The 21812-nt window shown below is 35.7% G+C and overlaps 1 protein-coding gene across 2 annotated transcripts in view; it reads right to left on the bottom strand.

The window, feature by feature from the left end:
• ADGRA3 (adhesion G protein-coupled receptor A3) overlaps window positions 1-21812 on the bottom strand; it is a 57918-nt gene that overhangs the window by 13060 nt on the left and 23046 nt on the right. For both annotated transcript variants that reach the window (XM_072862272.1, XM_072862273.1), the window contains 11 exons: window positions 21230-21301; window positions 20270-20341; window positions 18512-18672; window positions 17422-17635; window positions 16272-16436; window positions 9263-9464; window positions 5327-5476; window positions 2459-2620; window positions 1983-2186; window positions 671-884; window positions 310-518 (listed from right to left, as the gene is read on the bottom strand). In XM_072862272.1, coding sequence (XP_072718373.1) covers window positions 310-518; window positions 671-884; window positions 1983-2186; window positions 2459-2620; window positions 5327-5476; window positions 9263-9464; window positions 16272-16436; window positions 17422-17635; window positions 18512-18672; window positions 20270-20341; window positions 21230-21301 — 1825 coding nt within the window. The remainder of the gene's footprint in view (window positions 1-309; window positions 519-670; window positions 885-1982; window positions 2187-2458; window positions 2621-5326; window positions 5477-9262; window positions 9465-16271; window positions 16437-17421; window positions 17636-18511; window positions 18673-20269; window positions 20342-21229; window positions 21302-21812) is intronic.

The following is a 21812-nucleotide window of genomic DNA, read 5'->3' on the forward strand; positions in this document are numbered from 1 at the left end:
TCATAAAAGCCCATTTGATTAAGTAGCTCATTAAAATGGCTTCCTATAATACTTTTCATATGAAAATTCTTTTGTGTCTAGTATATTCAGCAATTTATTCCACTTTGACAGATTTCCACTTAAACCTCATCTTACATCAACATTTATACCAACACAAGCAAAAACTGAAGATTTACTTCTTATGTCTAGTTTATGTGAAACGGAATGTGGAAATGCTCATTTTCTTTAACGCAAGAAAAAAACCCCACAGACTTGCATTTTGAATATTTTTACGTTCCAGAAAGAGACATGTAATTATAAGTGTCATACCATTAAAACTGCATAGTTGCTGAGGGAGTAGCACTGAATGGTAGTAATATTTTCATCGGACAGAAGAATGCGACAACCATCAGATTTCCATCCCCCTTGTCCGTTCAGTAGATCAAAGTCCCACTGAGCTGCAATAGCATCTGCTCCATGCGCAATGCGCCGCAGTGTCACATTTATAGGAACGTGGTGACTGGCTAGGTTTAAACCATCTGTTACAAAAGAAATATATTTGCACATAAATTTCTCAACATGTAACACATTAGATGCTAAAAACCTTTTATTAGATATACACTCGTCGAAACAAAGGAGTCAAAAATGTTTCTTATTTTTAAAGATCATAAAGTAATAATAAAAAACAAACCTATCTTAGTAAGAATAACTGGTGTTACAACTGTACGACGTTTCCCATCATCAGCCAGATTTGTTGAATTTCCTGTTGCTGGAAAAAGCTTTCCATTGCGAAATGCAATAAGCTGAAGCTTGTAGACAGATTCATCTGCTGGTCTGATTTCTCTTTTTTGCTTTTGGGTGAAAAGGGAAGCCGGCAACTGGATAGAAGCCTCTACAATTGTGTTCTAGAAATTAACAGATTTTTAAAGTTTTAAAGAGAAAATGAAATTCTTTATAGAGATTAAATTAGCAACTCCTCCAACTGAACAGTGTCAGAGATGAATGCATTTAGCAGACTATGTATTGTGACAAGCCTATTTGACATTGTTTCCAAGTAATCCGTGATAAAATAGTTGAATCAGGTTAATAAAGTCTTAATGCTTTTTTTAAGAGGAAAAAAAAAAGTTAAGATTCTGTAGTTACCTTACTTGTTACAGAGAACAAAGTTGAAGTTGCTATTAGTAAAAGTATTACAAGAGTTTTCCAGATTAGACTATTGGCAACTAGAAGCAGCAACCAAGACAAGCAAAGAGAAATGCTGTAATTGTGCATTAGTACCATTCAAAATGAAACACTGTATACAAACAGGTTTTGATAACTTGTATATAAATTATACTTGGGTAGGGAAGCATGCATGTAATTTCATAGAATTACATAAATATAATTGCAAATATAAACCCAGCAGTGACGTTCAAGCTCGTTAAGTGATAAAAGCAATCTGGTATGTTGGGGAATATAACTGAAAAAATACTTTTACAGAACATGAGGAAGTGTTTCCATTCTATACGTACCCACATATATACATGTGTGTGTGTATGCACACACACAAATATAAACCTTTCGGGTCCATTTTCTACTTCATGTTTAATTACAGTATCACTCTGAGCAGAGTATTTCAGATATTTAAGGAGACTGGTAATATGTAATAGACTGATTTAATATGTAATGAAGATGAAAATACAGAAAATAAAGCCAAGTATTATTATGAACTAGGGAGCATTTCAATTTCTATACTTATAAAAAGGTCTGAAAGCATCTTTCAAGTTAAGATGTTTTAATAAAGAAAACCACACCTACTCATTAAAAATTGCAGCCATTAAAAAATTATTCTATAATCAAACTTTATTATCCTTTGTCACTTTAATTATCTCTTGTCACAGTCATTCTGGATTATGTAAAAATGCTACTTTAACATTAAAAATTAATAATATAAGCTTGCTTTCCAAATGATTCATATTTAAGACACTATTACGAAGTCAGTAGTGAAACAATGAGTATCTGACCTTTAAAGCCAGGCTTGACAGTGTATTTGAAACATTGCACTTAAAGCTTAATTGTTTATCTAGATTTCCATCTGGATCTCTTCTCCCATAATCACTGAGTCCTGTACGGTCTGATGTAGCCACTTTCTGAAATACGGTGCATGTCATCCCAGTGAAACCAGCAGCCTTTATTACATAAGCCTCAAGAGCAATATTTGGAGAATACTGTGACGACAAAAATCAAACATTAAATAATTTTACACACCACAGGAAAAATAATAAATAATCTTAAAGGGATTATCTGCCATAAAGGAAAAAAACATCCAGAAAACTGTTTCTTTTTATCTGGCAAGGATAAATCTGTTCAGAGTATCTCTCTTCTCCCTACAGAAATAGTAGGCATTTCAGATAATGCCAACATCTATTAAGAAAAATAAAAAGCTATTGAAACTGAAGAGCCAGCAAAATGTCTTCTAAATAAATAAATTTATACTTACAGTAGAGTAAACTTGAGCTCCATTTGCAAGCCGATACATAGCAATTTTCTGTAGACACTGTACAATTCTAGTGCAAGCCTTGGCTTCCCTTTGTGCCATCCACAGAACACGTTCATCAGCTAACATAATGTTACTTGCTATGTCCACCATCACGTCACCAAGCTAACAGGGAAGAGGAATAAGACTATTTTATATCTTTGAAAGCGTTCATCAAGTAGGATCATTATCAGACAATACGAAGTGACTTGTCAGCACAAAAAGCAAAAGGAAATGGGTTGTTCCTATTTCAATCACCACTCGTCAAGTTGAGATACTGAAATACTTTGACTCATACATTTACTTCCATCCAAGAAAAATGTTATGGCAATGTAATTTGTCTGTTTACATTATACTTAAACAAAACCATGAGAAATACAGATATTTCATTAAAAGCAAAGAGTGTAATACCCACATTCTACTGTACTAATTATTTAAAAGGACTATTTATAATCAACTTGAAACCTAAAATAAATAAGCTGCAAATCAACAGTAATACAGCTTGCATGTATGGGGGAAGATAATAATAAAAGAGTAATACAGGCAAAAATTAGCACGCAATTCTGCTTCTCTTCCTTTTGCTATGTCTGCCTTTTCTTTGAGTCCTTCCTTACTTGCCTCCAATTTTGCATGAACTGTTTTACGTCACAGGTTATACATGAGAGAGACAGCAAGTACCCATAGGTACCAGCGCTGCTTTCAAACCACTAATTACATTGTTCTAAGTTTATGCTCACACTCCCTCACACTGTCTTCTGTATGACGGACAAATACAAACTACAGAGGGAATTCATTTATTTAGGCCACGACACTGCAACAATTAATGAGCACAACATTAACAACATTGACCTACACCGGGTTTCACATTTAAGAAACAGTGACAAATACTGGACCAAAAGTGAAGGTGCATGTATTTTCTAGTTGAATTGACTAAAATGCAATTCACAGTGCCTAAACTTAGGGACTGGAATTTTCTGCATAAAGAGAGACAGGGTGGGGTGAGAAAGACATCTCCTTTACCATCCAGGCTTCCCAATTTCTTTTCAGAATATTACTAATAAGGAGAGAACACAGTAGCTTGTTCTTCTATTTTTTAAATCTTTAAAAATAAAGGCAAGAAGGGGAATATAAAAATATTTACTTTTTTAAGAACAGTCTCTTTTAGGGACAGAAGCTACAATCAGTTAACAGCTAACAGAGAGCCTCAAGCAGCATTTGCAGGCTGTAGCCCTTTTCATTAAATTCTCAAGAACAAATCAAAGTGAAATTAATTGAAGATGCTTATTATGAGTTATTACTCCTTGAAAACTGGTAACATGTTTTGCACATCAACAAATGGTGGTTTTACAATAAATTATCAGTATTAAGAACTTGAAGTCACAGGACTCAATTTGTTTCAGACTTTCAGAAAATATTACACATTAGTCTTTCCCCTGCTTATCAAGGTATGCACAAGTTTTTCTAACTGCATTCTAACTTAAGGCAATCTGCTAAGAACTTTCTGAACATTGTCTTCAGTTTGTTTCTTCTTCTGACATGAAAAAGCTATTAAATGAAGCTCTTTATAATTTACAGTATTTATCTTTCAGAATAGCCACTGTAACAAAAACTGAAGAACTGACAATACAATGCTATAAGTGAATACAGTGTCAAGAAAAAGTTTGTAGAGTAATACCCTAATAAGAAATAACTCTTATTAATAGCTACTAAAAATTATTAAATGAAATTGCACTCACATTCCTCTAATATATCAGCAAATCAAAGGTTGACTTTAAATCAAACCAATTAACATAAAAAATACATCACCTAAGACCAAGGCTACCTATGAATTTAACATATATTTTCATATCCTCTACTACCTTCAAACATGGCAAAGTAATGCCGGATGGTGTCACTCTACAGACAATAAATCACAGCTGAGAAAAGAATATCCTTATAATGTTAACAAATCATGCAGCAATTTAAAACATATTTCTACTTTAGACTGGATACAAAACCAGCCATTTAATGAACTGCTTGTATAATTCCAAAATACACAAAAAAAATCCAAGCTATGATTGCAAAAAGCATATTTAGCCTGAAAATTCTCCAAGGAGTTCTGCAATGAATTTACAACCAGCATTTATGGTTTGCTGAGGGTGCACAGGGAAATTTGGCTTTTTTTTTTTTGCGCAAGTTTAAAATTGAGGTGTTGTGGTCTCCAACTTCCCAACATGCACTGTACAGTGAGATCAATATAACCTCTGTTCAGCAGTGAAACAGAGAGTTCCTACCCACTGGTGGGACTATTCAACCACTCACATATTTCTCCCCAACAATGAGCGTTCTCTAAGATTTTATTTTAATGTCTTATCTTATATCCTGCAAGATATAGGAATACTGAAAACCTTAGAGATACAGCTCAACACTGAATAAAGACAGCCTACCATGGTGGGAGGGGAGAAGATAAGTCTTGTTTTATTCACTATTGAGAGGATCTCTGAGGCTTTCATTATTTGAATTTTTAGATAAAAACCAATGAAAACCTGTGTGACCCACTCCATATTAAATAAAAACAGACTTACTGTACCTATCTCCCTGCTCCAGTGCTGACCAGAGGTGTTACTCACATTACAGGTCCAGTGAATGCTGGATCATCTCAGCGCGAATGCAAAGTCTGTGACCATGGGTCAGCAACTTCAGGGACCTACTAAACAAGCAAAAACATGGAATATAATCTGATAATCCACTAACTCAGTGCCTGCATCTAACGTTGAGAAGGTTTCACTGCTCAGAATACTTAAGGACAAACACTTTGATTATCTTTAAAGTGATGGCAAATTATCCAGTTACCTCTTTATATTTTTCAGCAAATCTTCCAAATTTCTCTATCATTTCAGCCACAAAAATAACATCCATTTTATCAGAAAAATTTGCTGCTTCAACAGTGTAAGCCAAGAGCTGTCTTGCTGTTGCCACTGCATTAGTAAGGTTGAGCGGCATCTACACAGAGAACAAACATAAGCATTTGGAAGAAGTGAAAATTAAGTAAAAGATAGAGGCAACACTTCAGCAATTAATAAATAAGCATTTTCCCAAAGAGGATAGCAATTCACACAGGGATCACAGTGTTTTAGGTAGCCAGGAACTACCACCTTATCCTATAGCAAAAACATTTCCTACAAGCCAGAGAACCAGCATTTGTACCTGTAGCCAGAAACTGGGTTTTGTCCTGTTGTCCTAGAAGGGAGAAAGGTGTTACACCAAGAAAAGGAACAAAAAAAGACAGTACTGTCAAATACTTATTTTCCTTTTCACCAGAGCCTAGACATGACAACACAAAGCTCCTAAAACATGGCATTTTGTAGCAAGAGAAGGCAAAAGGAATTCAAACACACCACTGCTGTAGCATTCACTCTTGATTCTGTAATTACAGAAAGCATTTGGAATGGAACACACACAAAAAATCCCCCCAGGACAGATTCTCTCTATGACAAAGCTCATGACCTCATTCCTGAAACAAGCACCATGCTCGAAAATTCTTCACTAAATAGTATGCAACATCAACAAGCCTGAGCTAGCAGGGACCTTTCCCAAAAATGGGAAATCTCACGTAGTACAGTGAAAAGCTGTGCAAATGTTATCAGCTCATGTTCAGATGCTGTTTATCCATGATAATCCAAACTAGCGATGTCCCATGTCTCTGTTTTTTGGTGTGCAGAGATCTAATCTACCCTACTGAATTTGCAATGTGCCACATAAGCTCAACTATATATTTGTCCCTGCTGGTCTTAGCACTTGTACATAGATTTGAATGCAATTAATGGAAGATTTTTTTTTTTCCCCAAAACACTAGAAGTCATGCATTTAAAAGTGTAAACAAAGTTCAAAGTCATAACACAGTGAACAAAGTCAACTTTCATATTCAGATATTCTGTAAAATGTCTTTGAACTTTTTCTTTAAACATTAATTTCTTTTCACCTAAAACTATACCTGTATGATACACAAACAAGAACAGTGAAATATAAAATGTTCTCGTATAAATGTTACAAAGCTTTCACTCCATTTTAAAAACTTAAGACCTCTACTTGATTTCAGTTGCTTGGCACAGTTCTAATGTGCAAAACGGCTCAACTACCTTTGTGTTCAAAGGCTCTAAAGATTATTATAATATTATTACACTTAATATTAGTCTCAAAGAGACAATACATTTCTGTGCAGAATACTGCTAAAAATTACAGACCTACTACACGTAAAAAGAGGAAGGCTCTAATGAGTAAAAACAACTAAAACCAAAATATGCCACTTCTCCCTTTAAAAAAAAAATTTGAAACCTATTTCAGTGTAGCATACCTGTGTGCATGTATTTTTAAGCAGGTAACTTCCTATTATCTACTTCACACATGGAAATAATACTTCTACTTCTCCTTTTCTGAAGATACCAATCTGACCCTCTGTGCTGGTTTTGGCTGGGGTAGAGTTAATTTCCTTCACGGTAGCTAGTATGGGGCTATGGTTTGGATTTGTGCTGGAAACAGTGTTGGTAACACAGGGATGTTTTAGTTACTGCTGAGCAGGGCTTACACAGAGTCAAGGCCTTTTCAGCTTCTCACACCACCCCACCAGCGAGGAGGCTGGGGGTGCACAAGTTAGGAGGAGACACAGCTGGGACAGCTGACCCCAAATGACCAAAGGGCTACTCCACACCATATGACATCGTGCTCAGCAGTAAAACTAGCGGGAAGGTTGGTGGGGGGGGTTGCTGCTCGGGGACTGGCTGGGCATCGGTCAGTTGTTGGTGAGCAATTGTTTTCATTTGCATCATTTGTCTTTCTTGGGGTTTATTTCTCTCTTATTTTCCTTTTCATTAAAATTTATTACTATTATTATTATTTTATTTCAATTATTAAACTGTTCTTATCTCAACCCATGAGTTTTCTCACTTTTACCCTTCCAATTCTCTTCCCCCCATCCTGCGGGGGGGGCGGGGGGGGGGGGGGAGTGAGCGAGCAGCTGTGTGGTGCTTAGTTGTCGGCTGAAGTTAAACCAAGACACCCTCACATTTTAAGCTTCCTAACACAAAGTTGGCAACATTCTTCCCCAACCTGATAAATGTTGGCTAACCAAAAGCAGTTATAACAGGCTGAAGTAATCTTGAGCAGTTGAAACTCTAAAGTTGGGCTACAGTACCTAGGCAGGAGTAGTAGCATTAAGCTGTTACAGGCCTTGCTGGAAAATGTGAATTCCTAGGTGAGGAAAAAGCAAACCAGCAGCATCAAAGCTCTCCATAAACAAACTGTCAACCTTGCTGTGTCCCACAAAGGGATCCCCAGCATCATCGCCCACCTGCTAACCAGTCATTAAGCACCACCACTACCCATTTCAGCCCTCAAACATGTTTCTTGTGACTAAGCCATGGCATGCACCTCTAGTGCTCAGAATGTAAAGCAGTAGAGCACAAATAGTTATGTCAAACCCTAAGTTTATCTTGGGCCAGAACAGGCAGTCCTTTCCCTTTCTCTCCCTCCCACCCTTTCCATCTTTCTTACACCAGTGCTCACTGGTCCTCGGGGAACCAGAGCAGGAAGACAAAAAGCTATGTCTGCATTAGTAACTGAACACAGAGAGAGCAAGTCAGCAACAACCCATCTACACAACATGCAGTTCAATGCTTTTGCCTCAAACTAGATTTAGCCCAAGCCACTGGATGTCAAGCCTTCATTGTATGTATAAATTGGAAACATCCAAAGGGCAAATATCAGTTTAGATCCTGATTGTCACAATTAGGGGCTGTGGTGCTTCTGATACACAGTGTGAAGTTTTCTCTAAATAAATGTGAGCTCACACACTGAAACACTCCGAACACACACAACACGCAGTAATCCTACCCTGAAGTCAGACAAGCACCATGGCCCATGTTAAACATGGGCGGTGCTACCAAGATCATAAACTCAAGTGGTATAGCTGTATTATTAACAACAAAACAAACAAAAAAACCACCACACCAAAAACATGCCCATATTTCCATAGTTTCACTTGTTGCATTGATGCTAGGAATCTGACAGTACGCACTGGAAAACATCAAACTTAAACCAGAGGTTCAAAGCTTTATGGACTATTTTACAATACAGCGCCTATACATACAAGGTTGGGTACATCACTGCATGGGTGCATCACTGCAGAACAGTGTTTGTGAAAGTGTGCATTAACTGGAGATAGGCCTCAAAAGGAAACTGGAGCTGAAAAATTTTGTTTCATACCTACATTTAAAATCTAGAATACTCTCTTGTATCCTGGTGAGTACTACCAGATTAGAGAAGCCTAGTTAATACTCACTACTTTCACTAGTTAACTCTCATCAGCCACACCGAGTCTATTAAGAGGTTTACAGCAATAGAGGCAGGGCAGAGTTTGACTATTATCTACTATTATAATGAAAATAACTGTTCTCCATTACAACTTCAGCCTGTCTTGTTTCTTTACAGCATGTGGGCAGGATAGGGCATCCAGCTGACAAAAACAATCATGACAAGTACCATTCTCATATGCTTTACACAAGTACACCAAAGAATAAAATTTTCCTTGCACTTCCAGTCTGGGGGCACTCAAAATAGATATTAAACCAAACTCTTAACATAAACCTACAAGATCTAGTCCTGTACTCAGAGGCATGTGTTCATCATAATTCATCTCTACCACCAGTATTACCAGCTTAAAAGATGCAGAAAAAGACTTTTGAGGTTTTATTTTCATTAAAGAATTTGATTTTATAGAAATGCACAAATTACCTGATTGAACATATAAAGAACCCGAGTCACATCATTTGCATATTGGCACCTGGAGTAGTCCTCTTCTGCCCAGTACCCTCCCCTGTCACATCTGCGCCAGGCTCTTCTCTCATCTTGTGAGTTGCCAGGATATATCCCACTGCCAGCAGAATAACGCGTACACAGCAGGTATGCTGTGATGCCTGCCAATGTTCTAGGCCACCTGGGGAGTCAAAAGAAAAAAAAAATTTAGACAAATTTACATGACAAGTAAATAAAAGGATTAAGCACTACAACATGAAATAAAGAGACACTCAAAACTAAGCATCTCTAAACTATTTAAAGGCCCACCTTGGCTCGCCTTCAGTATTTTCAAGCTGTTCATATTTGTGTACTATTAACAAAACAAGTTCTAATGCTAGCATGCTTTTTTTGAATACTTTCATGAGGTTGCAGGTGAGAGAAAAAGGTGCTTATAAAATTACTAAAAATATTTCATAATTTTATAAAAAAATCTTGCCTACTTCATGAAAAATGCGTATTAACACTATAAAAAGTTAACTACATAGTAGAAAGCCCTGCAAGCTTTCTACTTGTCCTGTTCACATGCATCAATGTAAACCTTCAAATGACTGCATTCATATCAATACTAAACTAGAGATATGAACAGAAGACTACATTTACAGTAATTAAGAAACAGTAGCAGTAGTACAACCACTTTGACTGATTTTGTAACCACACTTAATACCAAACAGAAATTAATGGGAAAAGAAACCGTTCTTAATGTTAAGAAACCAGAAAAGAATTCCCTTCGCTCAAGGTATGTAGAACTAAGCACTTTTTAAGAAAACTTCTAACATTCTCTCAACTTCCTCCTCTGTAATTTTACTGCATATTTTATCTGTATAAACATATACACAGCTAAAAATGAAATAAAGAATAAATAAATACAGAAAATAAAACTGCAATACACCTTTAGTGCACTGATCATTCATGAGATCAGAACTGATTCAAAGGAAATATAAGAAGGGAACCACGCCTGAATTAAGCTGCAATGCTGAGAAGAGAGAAGGACAGGGACAAGGAATGCCAGCCAGTCTGCCTGCCTCTGCTTCCAGCCCTCTCCCCTGTTAAGATATGCATAAGCAGTATTTTATCATTCAGAACACAAATATTTAAAGTTTAAAAGCAAAAAGCATACATACCTAGATCGCAGAATACTAAGTATCTCAAATCCAACAACCCAACATATAAGGTTTAACTAAAACTGAGAGCAAGAGCGTGCTTCATTTGATCATCCCAGGCTTTCTGTACCATAATTCAGTCAAGCTCCTTGAACAGCCTTAAGAGCTAACATACTTTTTCTCAGTTTTAAGTATTTCAAAAGGCCTTGCACAAAGCAGTTGTCTCCAAAAATTGAAACGGTCAAACAAAAAATTCTGTTAGATTACACTGTGATTTAAAGTTTGCTTTTATATCTAGACTGCATTTCAGTAAATAGCCATTCAGTCACTACTATCATCTAAATTAAGAGATGCTAAGAACATATCTATATTTGAAAAAAAAAAAAAAAAGAATTCTGTGTTTTGCAGGAGGGTGGAATAAACACCTTGAAGAATGCTCCATCTCAGGAAATTAAAATTTAAGTAATATTGCCAAAGCAGAGAAATTGAACAAGTCAGGTCTATTTTCCTTCCTTATTCATCAGTTAAGTAACGTCTCTTACTGAAGACACTGGGATTTATCACAGTTCTTTCTCAAAGAAGAGAATAACTCCAGGGATGGACCCAAGGCAAAAGGCTACACTTTTCAATTATATTAAATGATGCAAGAGATTAACCTTTTGGGGTATACTGAAAATCTTCTCTATCTCAAATTCCTGTTTATTCCTAATCAGCTCCAACAGAACAATTTCGGCATGTTCAGTAATTGAAGAAAAAAACTCTTACTTCAAGCCATTTTGGCAAAGATTACTTAGGTTTGGGCAACAAGCAACTCGAAGATAGCTGCTGGTGGCATCCTTAAAATGCACAGGTCATGGCAACAACCATAAGAGAAATCAAAGTCAGTAAGGAATCCAACGGAAAAGACTAGACAATAATTACAACCAACCAAAATAGAAAACAAAGGCTTAAATTTTACTACCTTTTATAACAGCTTTGGCATTACAAATCAGTTCTCCATATTGTAGTGACATCATTTAGTTAAGAAATGGAGACTTATTATTATGACCATCGCCATAGTATCTGAATACTAGAAGACACAGAAGATTATTTGGGTATCAGAGATTCATCCAGCCTAGAAAATATGCATACACTTATATTCAGAGCCTCAGCAGCCACTTCAAGAAATTAATAGAAGTGTCACCATTCAACCTTTATCAGAAGGGTAATATTCTGAACCACCAGAATTGGTGGCAATGGAGGTGGTTAAAAGAAAGAAGAAAAAATTAAAAAAGAATTAGCACAGTTTTTAAAAGCCAAAAATTATATACAGGTATTTTAGAGACTGTAAATTAATTCAAAGAACAGGTGCAGATTCTGCAATGGTAATGTAAATTATTTACCATCTTTTCTCCTGTATAGGAGAAATGCCAGCAGAAAGGACAAAAATATTCCTTAGAAAAATCACAACAGCCTTCGTGAATTGCTGCAATCCCAGTAGTGACCTTAGTGCAACATTACATGCACCCTAGCAAGCTAACAAAAACATCACTTTGGATCATATCTGGCCAACTCTGATCATGGACAGAGCAAGTTATGGATCTGCTGGGAAGGGAGGAAGGGATAAGGGGATACAATACATGTAAACTTACCTAAGTCTCTGAAATTTCTGCGCGGACAAATTAAAACAAAGTCCGATCAACACAGACTGGGGAAAAACAAGTACAAAGATGAGCTACTTCTATGCTCCTACTTCTTATGGATACATAATGAGCCTTCAGAGAATGAAGCCAAAAATAAAACAGGCAGATGAGGACAACTAATAAATCAGCTGGCACAGCTGGCAGAAGACATGCAGGCCCACAAATACCTTGCATAATACACCCAAACCTCAGCTTCCAGAATGCAGACAGTCAGGTTTCCAGAAACACTGACACTGGAGTGCCAAAACATCATTTCCAAAACAATTTTATCAACACTGAAATTTTAGTATTAAGTTTCCACATCAAAGATGCCACTTTGAAAGGGATATCTGTCTCTGTCTTTATAGACAGTTTTCCAAAAGTTGTATTTTTCCAAAGCATTTTAAAGCGTGGTCAGCTCAGTTTTGACTGAATGTATCACCTTACAGACTGAGTGCCACAAGGCCTTAGGATAATTTAAACTCTGCGGTCCTGACAGATGTTGTATGACACAACCTCCAAGACAAATATTTTCACTGACAAATGGCATGTGCCATTCTTTTCCTCACTATTCACACCTAGTGCTAAAGAAATAGAAAAAGAGAAGCCAGAGTGAAGCAATAAGACTTAAATGAAAAACAAGCTTTTCAGGAGAGCTTTAATTACTATGTTTTTAAATAAATATAATTTCTAAGCTATGTATAGATCTTCAGGAACTTCTGTAGCCATCAAATGGAAAAAAGTGACAGTTTCAGTGTCTAACACTACTTCAAAGGTTATTGGATTACCACAAGATTATTTGCCTTCTCTCCCAGTTCTTCTCTCCACTTCCTCTATTTTTTATGCATCTCTTTCCCTTTTGTTACTGTCCCTTTATTTCTACTGCATTTACTTTTCATTCATCTCCCTCCATAGCATTTTATCATCTTTTACCATGATCTTCTCAAAAGAATACTAGCAATGCCAGTCAGTCATATAGTCTGTGCTACCTTTACAACAAATTTAGGTATCTACAGAAACATTTTACTAATAAAACTAATATATTATTCATCTAATTATTTTGAAAGCTTTCCACTAAACCAGACATAAAAGGTGGGCAATTTAAAACTCTCAGCTTTCTGCCATAATTTCACATACACAAAACCACCACAAATGTGCAGTGTCACTAAGATAAGAGCTTCATGGGGAACAGTGTCCCTTATCATCTTTCCTCTCCCATTCACAATACTCCTTGTGTGGGTACAAGTTTCTTTACAGCCCAGTGGTGAATGAGATAGGGGAACTGATTCCAGCTGTAACTACACTTCCCTTATTCCCTATTTTCACTAAGCGAATGTTAACCTGGACCATTCTCAACCATGAACTGTTTCCTCCCAATACCTGCATGAGATGAGCTGATGAGGCACTCTCCACTTTCCATGAAGCCAGAGAGGACATCCCTCCAGCAGGGCTCAACAGGTGACTAATGACATGAAATCGTCATCATGCAAACAAAGGCTACGTAAGTTTGGCTGCATTCTTAAATTTCTTATGAGCCTAAGCTTGAATATCTTTCACAGTTTACCCAACTGCTAGCAGAAATGCAAATTTGGACTGTATTAACACTCTTATTTCATCACTGTTTATAATTAGGTGCTCAAAATTTATCACATATACATGAGAGTAGACAGCTGTAGGGGAAGAGATGGTTCATTTACATTTAAGTACTGTAATTTCATTTCAGAAAAAAAAGCCAGACCATGAGATTATAAAAGAATCCTTCTCTTCATGCATATTAATTCTGTTTTGAAAGCATTCATTTATTTAAACCAACAATAACTTTCAGTTACAATGAGTTTTTATATCATAATTTCATTAGCTTACAGGTAGTCTAATTTTTTTTTCTTATTACATCTTAGTAATTCTCTAAATTCAGCATGACAATTACAGTTTTAAGATTAATTACACCCAGTGAGTAACAGTTTTCAAAAGGATAATTCTTAGAATTCTTTCTTAAATATATCAACTACCAGCATAAAATTATTCTAAACACAACAGTTGAAGGCTTTACTGAAGCAGAAGCACTAGGTTACATTTTAACATGCAAACTGTATTTTAAATTTAATCATGGATTGCAACATATTCAGGGATATTATCTGAGTAAGACTTAAAATAATATCCAAATTTTAAAAAAAAGATTCCGTGATGAAGACAGTTTTTGCCTAATTTTTATAGACTCATGCTAAACTACTATTACTGAGCCAAAGACACTGAAGACAAACATCCTCGTCTGCTACACTTTTCTATCCCATCTCTGAAGGGATAAAAATCTAGATGCCAGTTTTGAAACAGCTTCCAAGCTAAAATGACTAACCAGTTCCAACTAAAAAACTATAAAATCAAATTCACCTAGGATCATTTACAGCCATCTGCTCAGAACCATTTTCTCACTAGTCAAAGCCTTATTTCCATATGGTCTCAAAGGTGAAAAATTACTCTTTATTATTACTCTACCTAAACTACAAATGGAAGTCTGTTATAGTAAAACCAGACATAGTGAACTTTTTGATAAGCTGAACATTTCCTGAAATCTTATTTCTTTCTACTGAATTCCAGAGGGGGTAAATCCTATTACACTGAACAGTCACTGAACAGCACAGGTTAATTTAATGGAAAACACTTTGAAATAAGCCTTTACCATCTGTTTTCACCTCTAATGGCAAATCAAAGAAGAACGATTCACACTTGTATCATTAAAAAAAATGCATAAGTGATTTAAATAGATGTGTTCTTTGATGAATACAGCATGCATCTGTTTGACTTTCTTCACCTTTTATCTTAAGCAGGAAGTTCTCATTTTCTAATGTAATGCTCATCTCTACAGTTGAAACCACCACAGTGTAAAAAGAGGATATGCACAAAGTTTCTTATATAAATAATTCCTCACAATGTGAAAGTGAAGCTCTTCAGTAGTTCCAAATTGTCTCTGTGCAGCAAGTGATCTTAACACTACTTCCCTCGCTAATAGTTCCTCATACTCAGACACCAGCTACTCTTCTTCTCAAATTGTCCAACTGATGAACACGAAGATGAACTCAGAACAAATGCTCTCAGCCAGGAGTTTACCTGAATTTTTGCTACAACTGGAGAAGGCCTTCTGCACTTGAAAGTTTGTCTTCTCTCCCAAAAAATATGTCCCAGCAACATGCTTTAACTTACTTTTCATTTCTTAAAATAAAAGATTTATGGTCTTAGATTAGCTGTATAGAAAGAAGATGACTTTGAAGAACTCTAATGTACACAGGGAAAGGAAGAAAAGTTTATAAATGTAAACAAAAGATCAAGCAGATCAACATAGCCAAGCAGCATAAGAAAAGTGAAAATAAATGAGTGGGTAAAAGCAGTTATTACAACATTAAGAAGCCCTACAAACCGTAGTGAAAACATATGCTATGACATATACTAATTCTCAGTAGGAGTTACTGCAGGGAGGTACAACACAGAGTAGTTATAAAGGGAATTACCTTACATATAGAGAATCTATACAGAAGCTATCTGTTACAGCTGGCACCTCCAGGAGTAACGTGTTGTTAGAGTGACCAGCAGCAGAAAGATCAGAAAAGGGAAAACAGGTGAAGAGGTAAGAACAAAAGATAAAATACTCTACAATATCCAATACAATGGAACATCAGAGCTACCACTATAGTTCCAACAATCATTAAAAGGAAGCACCATTCATATTATTTACTCTAATACTCATGGCGGGGGAGGGGGGGGGGGGGGCAACAAACAACCTATATTACATGTTTCTTATGTAGTGTTTTTGTCATATGGGAGCAGGAGGGTTTTAAAAACAGAATGATAACCTGGTGGAAACCCTCCCGTCAGTATGCAGTCCAACTCTAACTTATAGATCACCTACAAAGTTTTACTCTATTCCAATAATTTCATTTATATATTTCATATATCATAGCTTACTTTCCATCTCTTCCAAAGATGTGAGTTAACAGGCTCAAAGTTTATCATTTCATGGTATATTTGTGTGCACTTCTTTCAATGCATACTAATTCAGAACAGTTAAAAATCTATTACATGCCATTTACAAATGAACATCCACATAGGTGCCTTTAAAGCATAATACCTTTGTTAAAAATAAATTTAAATGGACTTTTCTTTTCTCTGAAAAAAAAAATTGAGGTTACCAACCTGAAATCCCCTTTATTGTTCACAACCCTCTCTGGAGGGCAGTACTGCGCAGAACTTTCTAGCACCACAATGTCTACTGTCCTTGTGTTATTCCCACGCCTGGTTTGTACATGGCAACCCCAGTTTCCTGTGGAGCCAGCCTGAATGTTTGAGATTGTCAGTGCACTGGAAAGATAAAACAAACAAATAAAACCAATAAAACCCAACAGTCTTGCAATAAAATCGATATAAGCTTTTACCAAAAGATGAATAAAGTACAGAAAGACAATGGAAGAAACAACCAATTACGTACAACTATGAGTGATCTTACAAAACCAGAGCTATCTATGAATCAATGTACTGTAATTAACTGTAATTAACAGAGAAATATTTACTATTCTTCTAGCTCTCAATTTTGCCAAGGTAGGAAAGAAAAAGAACAGTCATGGGAAAATATTCTTTGACTTCAGAAAGAAGAGATGAGAAGTCTAAATTCCCCAACTGTTATCATTGCTCTTCAATAGAAATTTTTATAGTTGTTCCAGAAAGGCCAAACTAAAATAACTTCCCAAATGCATAATTTGTGATAAAGTCAGAAGCCCTATTTACTAATACAATTACAAGATATATAACCACTCTGTAGATGCTGAATGAGTCAAAAATCTGCTGCAGGCAGAATAAATTATACTTCCAGATCTCTGCTGGAGAACTTCAATATTACTAACTGTGGTGTCCTCAAAAGGAAGAGGAAAGAATCCATGAGTAGCCCACTTAAATGCCTTGTTTTCATAATTTTAATGTTCCAAGAGAACAAATGTAACCTATCACAAACATATTTTACATTAACTGCATTGGGTAATCCTTGGAGATAATTAAAACCCAACAGCAGCAGTCCTGGGCAATCTGCTCTAGCTAACCCCTGTTTTAAGCAGGTGGGTTAGACTAATCAAATCTCTAGACCTCCCTCCTCAAACTTGATAGTTAGCAACAGTGACCAAACCCAGGTAGTTTAAGAGATGTGTGAAGTTACAGACTACTTCCCTGCTTGGGAAGTTTCTGTCTCTGTATGTTCACTCAGCAAGGCTAGGAGAGGGCCTTACTAGTTATGGAGATAGTCAATAAATCAGAGCAGAAAGTGAGTGGGAAATACATTTTCTCTTTATGGATTCACCTTGCAATCAGTGAGCACTTATGAATCATGTTTTTTTCAACAAAAATACCCTGGGACTCATCAGTTTCCACTATCTTTCCATCCTGATACCACAAGACTTGCATGTCTTGATCAATATACGAAGCCATACATTGGAAGGGTAGACTATCTCCCTCAAAGACAACCTGACGGTGAGATGGAGTCATATAGAAAGATGGTAATTCAAGCGGTGGTTCTAGAATTCAAGAAATAAAAGCACAATTAATAGCAAGAATCTGTTATATACATAATTTTCGAAAGAAGAGAAAAATACACTGAGTATCAATTATTGATATAAGCTCCTTGTAAGCTGCATCTTCCAAGATTTATATAAGACCTACATTTGATGCATCAGGTACTGAAAAATACAAATTTTCATGATATTCTTTTTCAAAATGTGTATTCCTTTAATGTAATACATTTCAAAAATCTTTTGCTAGCCCACATCCAAAGGAGTGAAAAATATAAACTTGAATTAAAAATATATTTATGCATTTTATTTCTTTACAATTTTTCACTATTAATATTTCAAAATCATAAATGCATATCTTTTATTATTTTGACAGGCAGAATAACTCTAATACAACAAAGAAGTTAAGCAAGTTGGTCATGGTTTCATCACAACAAGAAGGCTAATCAACAACAGAATCACCATGTAGGAAAGTAAGTAATGAAATGAAGACCATTTAACTTCAGAAACTTGGGCTTGGAATAATTTGTGCATCTGAAGTCAGATAGCTAGACTTCGGAAAAAAATTATCAGTTTCTGATTCCTCTTGTGAATTTTAGGTAAACATCCCTGAAAAACATGGATTAGCAGGAAAAAGGAGTTTATCTCCAGAGAGTGCTACTCATCCTTAGTTTCTAGAGACTAACATCCACTACCACCAACTTAGTTATTACTTACTTCCAAAACAAATAACACTGAATCATTACTAAAGATCAGCCTTCGAAAAAGAATCACAAGTGCTGAATTTCAGGGAAACAAAACAAAGCAAAAAAGTCTGTTCACTAATATTAACAGAATACAAAATGCGTTAGAAAATAAGTATCAGTTGTCAGGAGTGCTTACCGCAGGTGAGAAGCTCCTGCTTAACACCAGTCACCGTCTGCGACTGAAGTGACTTGGGATAGGCACATTTAGTTTCACGTACAGTAATATTTCTTTCTTTTAACCACTGATGCATCCACAGTATGTTGCAATCACAAAGAAGATAATCGGTCTGAAATTCTCTGCAACACAAAATAGGTATTCACAGTGACAAAATGCCACACTCAAAGGTCTGAAAGCTTGACATCAACAGCTGTACAATGCCTCTTATTGTTACAGACACACAGACAACAAGCAGTCAAACCCCAGAATACAGCGGAGTTGCCTACCACTACCTACTGGAAGATACTCTAATCCTCTGCAAGCTGTGGTCTGAGAACAAAAGTATACACCCCCCAAGGAAAGGAATCCTTTCCATACATACGAGGAGCAGCTAATACCTGCACATGAAAAAATTTCTAGTAATTTCTTACTTTTTTTATGTTTACCTTATTTAAGTGAGCAATAACAAGGAATTGCTTGAATATGCATCACCATAACTTAAGAACACACTTCATTGCCTCAATTTAGCAATCAAATGCTTTAACAGTAAAATCAACAGAAATATAGAAATAGCCTCTCACTTATTTCTCTTTTCACTATTCATGCAGTTTTAATGATAGTTTTACTCCGCTTTATATGAAAATCATATAAAGCTTTTCATTGATTCATAAAGTCTTCTCTGTGTAATTAATACTTTCTACTAAAAAACCATACCAAATCCCCCCATAGGTGTCTGTTGTAGTGAGCTAAATTAAAAGAGAAGATAAATATTTGATCCGTTTAGAAACAGTTAAAAATGTATCAAAATATATCTCTGTCTACACTGTTTTTTACCTCTAGTGAAAACATAATTTATTGTTCTTTTTGCAAGTGTCTAGAGGATAACACAACATCACAGGCAGAACACTTCAAACACTAAATCGACATTCCTGTAAAACTCCATTTGGTCTTTGTTCACAGGAATTCCTCCAGACACACACATTTTTAATAGCAATGGTTATATTCAGGTTCTCTTGTCAGACCTGTGATGTTCTTGGACAGCAACCTCTATGTACACAATTAAAATACCAGGAATAACAACTTATGAACAATTAAAAGAAGCTGGAGGAGGGAAAGAAACATTTGCCTTTATAAACAAGAAATTAATTTGGTGTCAAAGCCAGAAGTCAGAGCTTTTGAGAAAGCCCCAGTACAGTTAAGCCAACTGTCATGACTACCAGGGAAAAATGCAAGCTAATCATCAGCACTGATAATTTTTTTCATTTATTTCTTTCTTACACAAGTTTACAACTGTCATGAAATTAAAGGAGAGAAAAATAACATGAGGTTGAGATGTACCCACTGTTACATGTAACAAAACTATACTGTTCTTCAAGGACTAAGATCTTTCTTAAAAGTATTTGTTCCCTTTGTTAAAAAAGGTGTAAAACACTATTTACTTAATATAAAGTAATAAACAATGCATACAGAATAAAACTTTCAGAAGCACAGATGCCAGTATAGTTTTGTTCTCTCATAACTATGTAAGAAATACTGAGCATCTTTTGAAGGAAGTTAAACAAACACCCAAATATCTGTACATACATTTCCCATGCAGTTATTCAGATAAAGAAACCATTGTTATGAGGTTTAAAAGTAAAAATGCAACACTGTAGTACAAACAAGTGTATATAAAATGGTTTTTGTTAAGAACAGAAGTGATCATACAAATTAAGATTAGATGCAATAAGTACTTACAGAGACTTTAGTGAACCAAGATGATCAAATGTTCCCTGTGTAAGTGTAGAAAACAGATTTCCAGAAAGATTCCTAAGAAATAAAAGTATCATGATTGGAAGTCATGCTCAAGCAACTGACATTTGAAATAAAAAAAAATTCCTCTTCAAGATAACATTATTTTAAATCCTACAAGATACTATTATGACACTCCGTCATAGTTCACAAGACTGTAAGAATAATAATCAGGTCTTATAGCCTAGCAAAAATCCCAAAATAAACTGTTCACCAATACTTCTTTTTTAGCTGAAGAATTTTAAGATTGGGAACACAGATGGAAAGCAACAACTAGCACATGTTGAGTACACATTTCAAGAAGTTTAAAATTAACTTCACTGTTCACAGGGAATAGATGTGTTGCTATTAACGTGCTGTAAGAAGCATGTTTGATCTAGCAAAATAATTTTTTAAAATATTATACATCCTCCTTCCTCTACATCAGTGAAAACACTGCGTAAAAAGCAAACAACCAGGGTAAAGAAACTTTTCATAATCTTACATGTTATTTTCTTAACGTAAATGAAGAACTACAAAACGTGCAAGAAAGCCAGCAAAACAACCATACTGATGCCATAGTAGAAGGCACAGATATTAAAACATTCTATAAACCCGAAATATTTTTCTAGGGAAAATATTTTGTACAGTCTGCTACTTTCCCCCCCTCCCCCCGCTATACCTGCTAAGAAACTGGAAAATGGTTGCAAAGCAGACAGAGCACTAAGTAGCACGGTTTTGGTTGCCCCCTGCCCCCCCCCCCCCCCCCCTTTTTTAAGCTTGCTACTGAGTAACAAGCCACAATCATAGCCACACTGTATCTCTTCCAAGCACACACTAAAACTACTCCTATTGAAACAAAGAATGTCAACTTACATAAGACTAAAACTTAAGAATTGAAATTATATACAACAAAATTATACTTACAATCTAATAAGATTTACAAGTCCTCTAAATATATCTGCATTCAGGCAGCCTATTCTGTTATTAGTTAAGTCTCTATAAATAGGAAAAAGCAAAAATCGGAACAAACTGTTTTATTTCCGAATTACATACAGTCTGCAAACAGTATTTCAACTAAAATTTATGAGTAAAAGATTGCACCATATATACATTTAGTCTTTTTCAGCAAAACCCAAAAGGCACTGTTATATGGGTGTACACACATGCACACAAAGTTCTTATTCCATTTCTAAAGTAATAATGGTTTGCCCATATACAGTTAAATGAGCCTAGCCTACCAGTAAATCCCCTTAGAACAGGCTTGGCTTACATCGCTACAAAGTAAATTTTCGTATTTGTACAGTATATTCATCACGTGCTACATCACTTAATTTTTTGACCTGCCAGAGACACCTATACTAGTGCATTTATTGTACATAAATAGGGCCACTTCTGTATTTGTACTTACATAACTATTTAAATATTATATATATTTTACAATGAACGTCTTCAGTTGCCAAAAGTTCTTAAAGGAATAAAAATTAAGCTTGCAAGTAGTAATGGTCCA

This window comes from Ciconia boyciana, chromosome 5 (assembly GCF_034638445.1).
Source record: "Ciconia boyciana chromosome 5, ASM3463844v1, whole genome shotgun sequence".
Lineage (NCBI taxonomy): Eukaryota > Metazoa > Chordata > Aves > Ciconiiformes > Ciconiidae > Ciconia > Ciconia boyciana.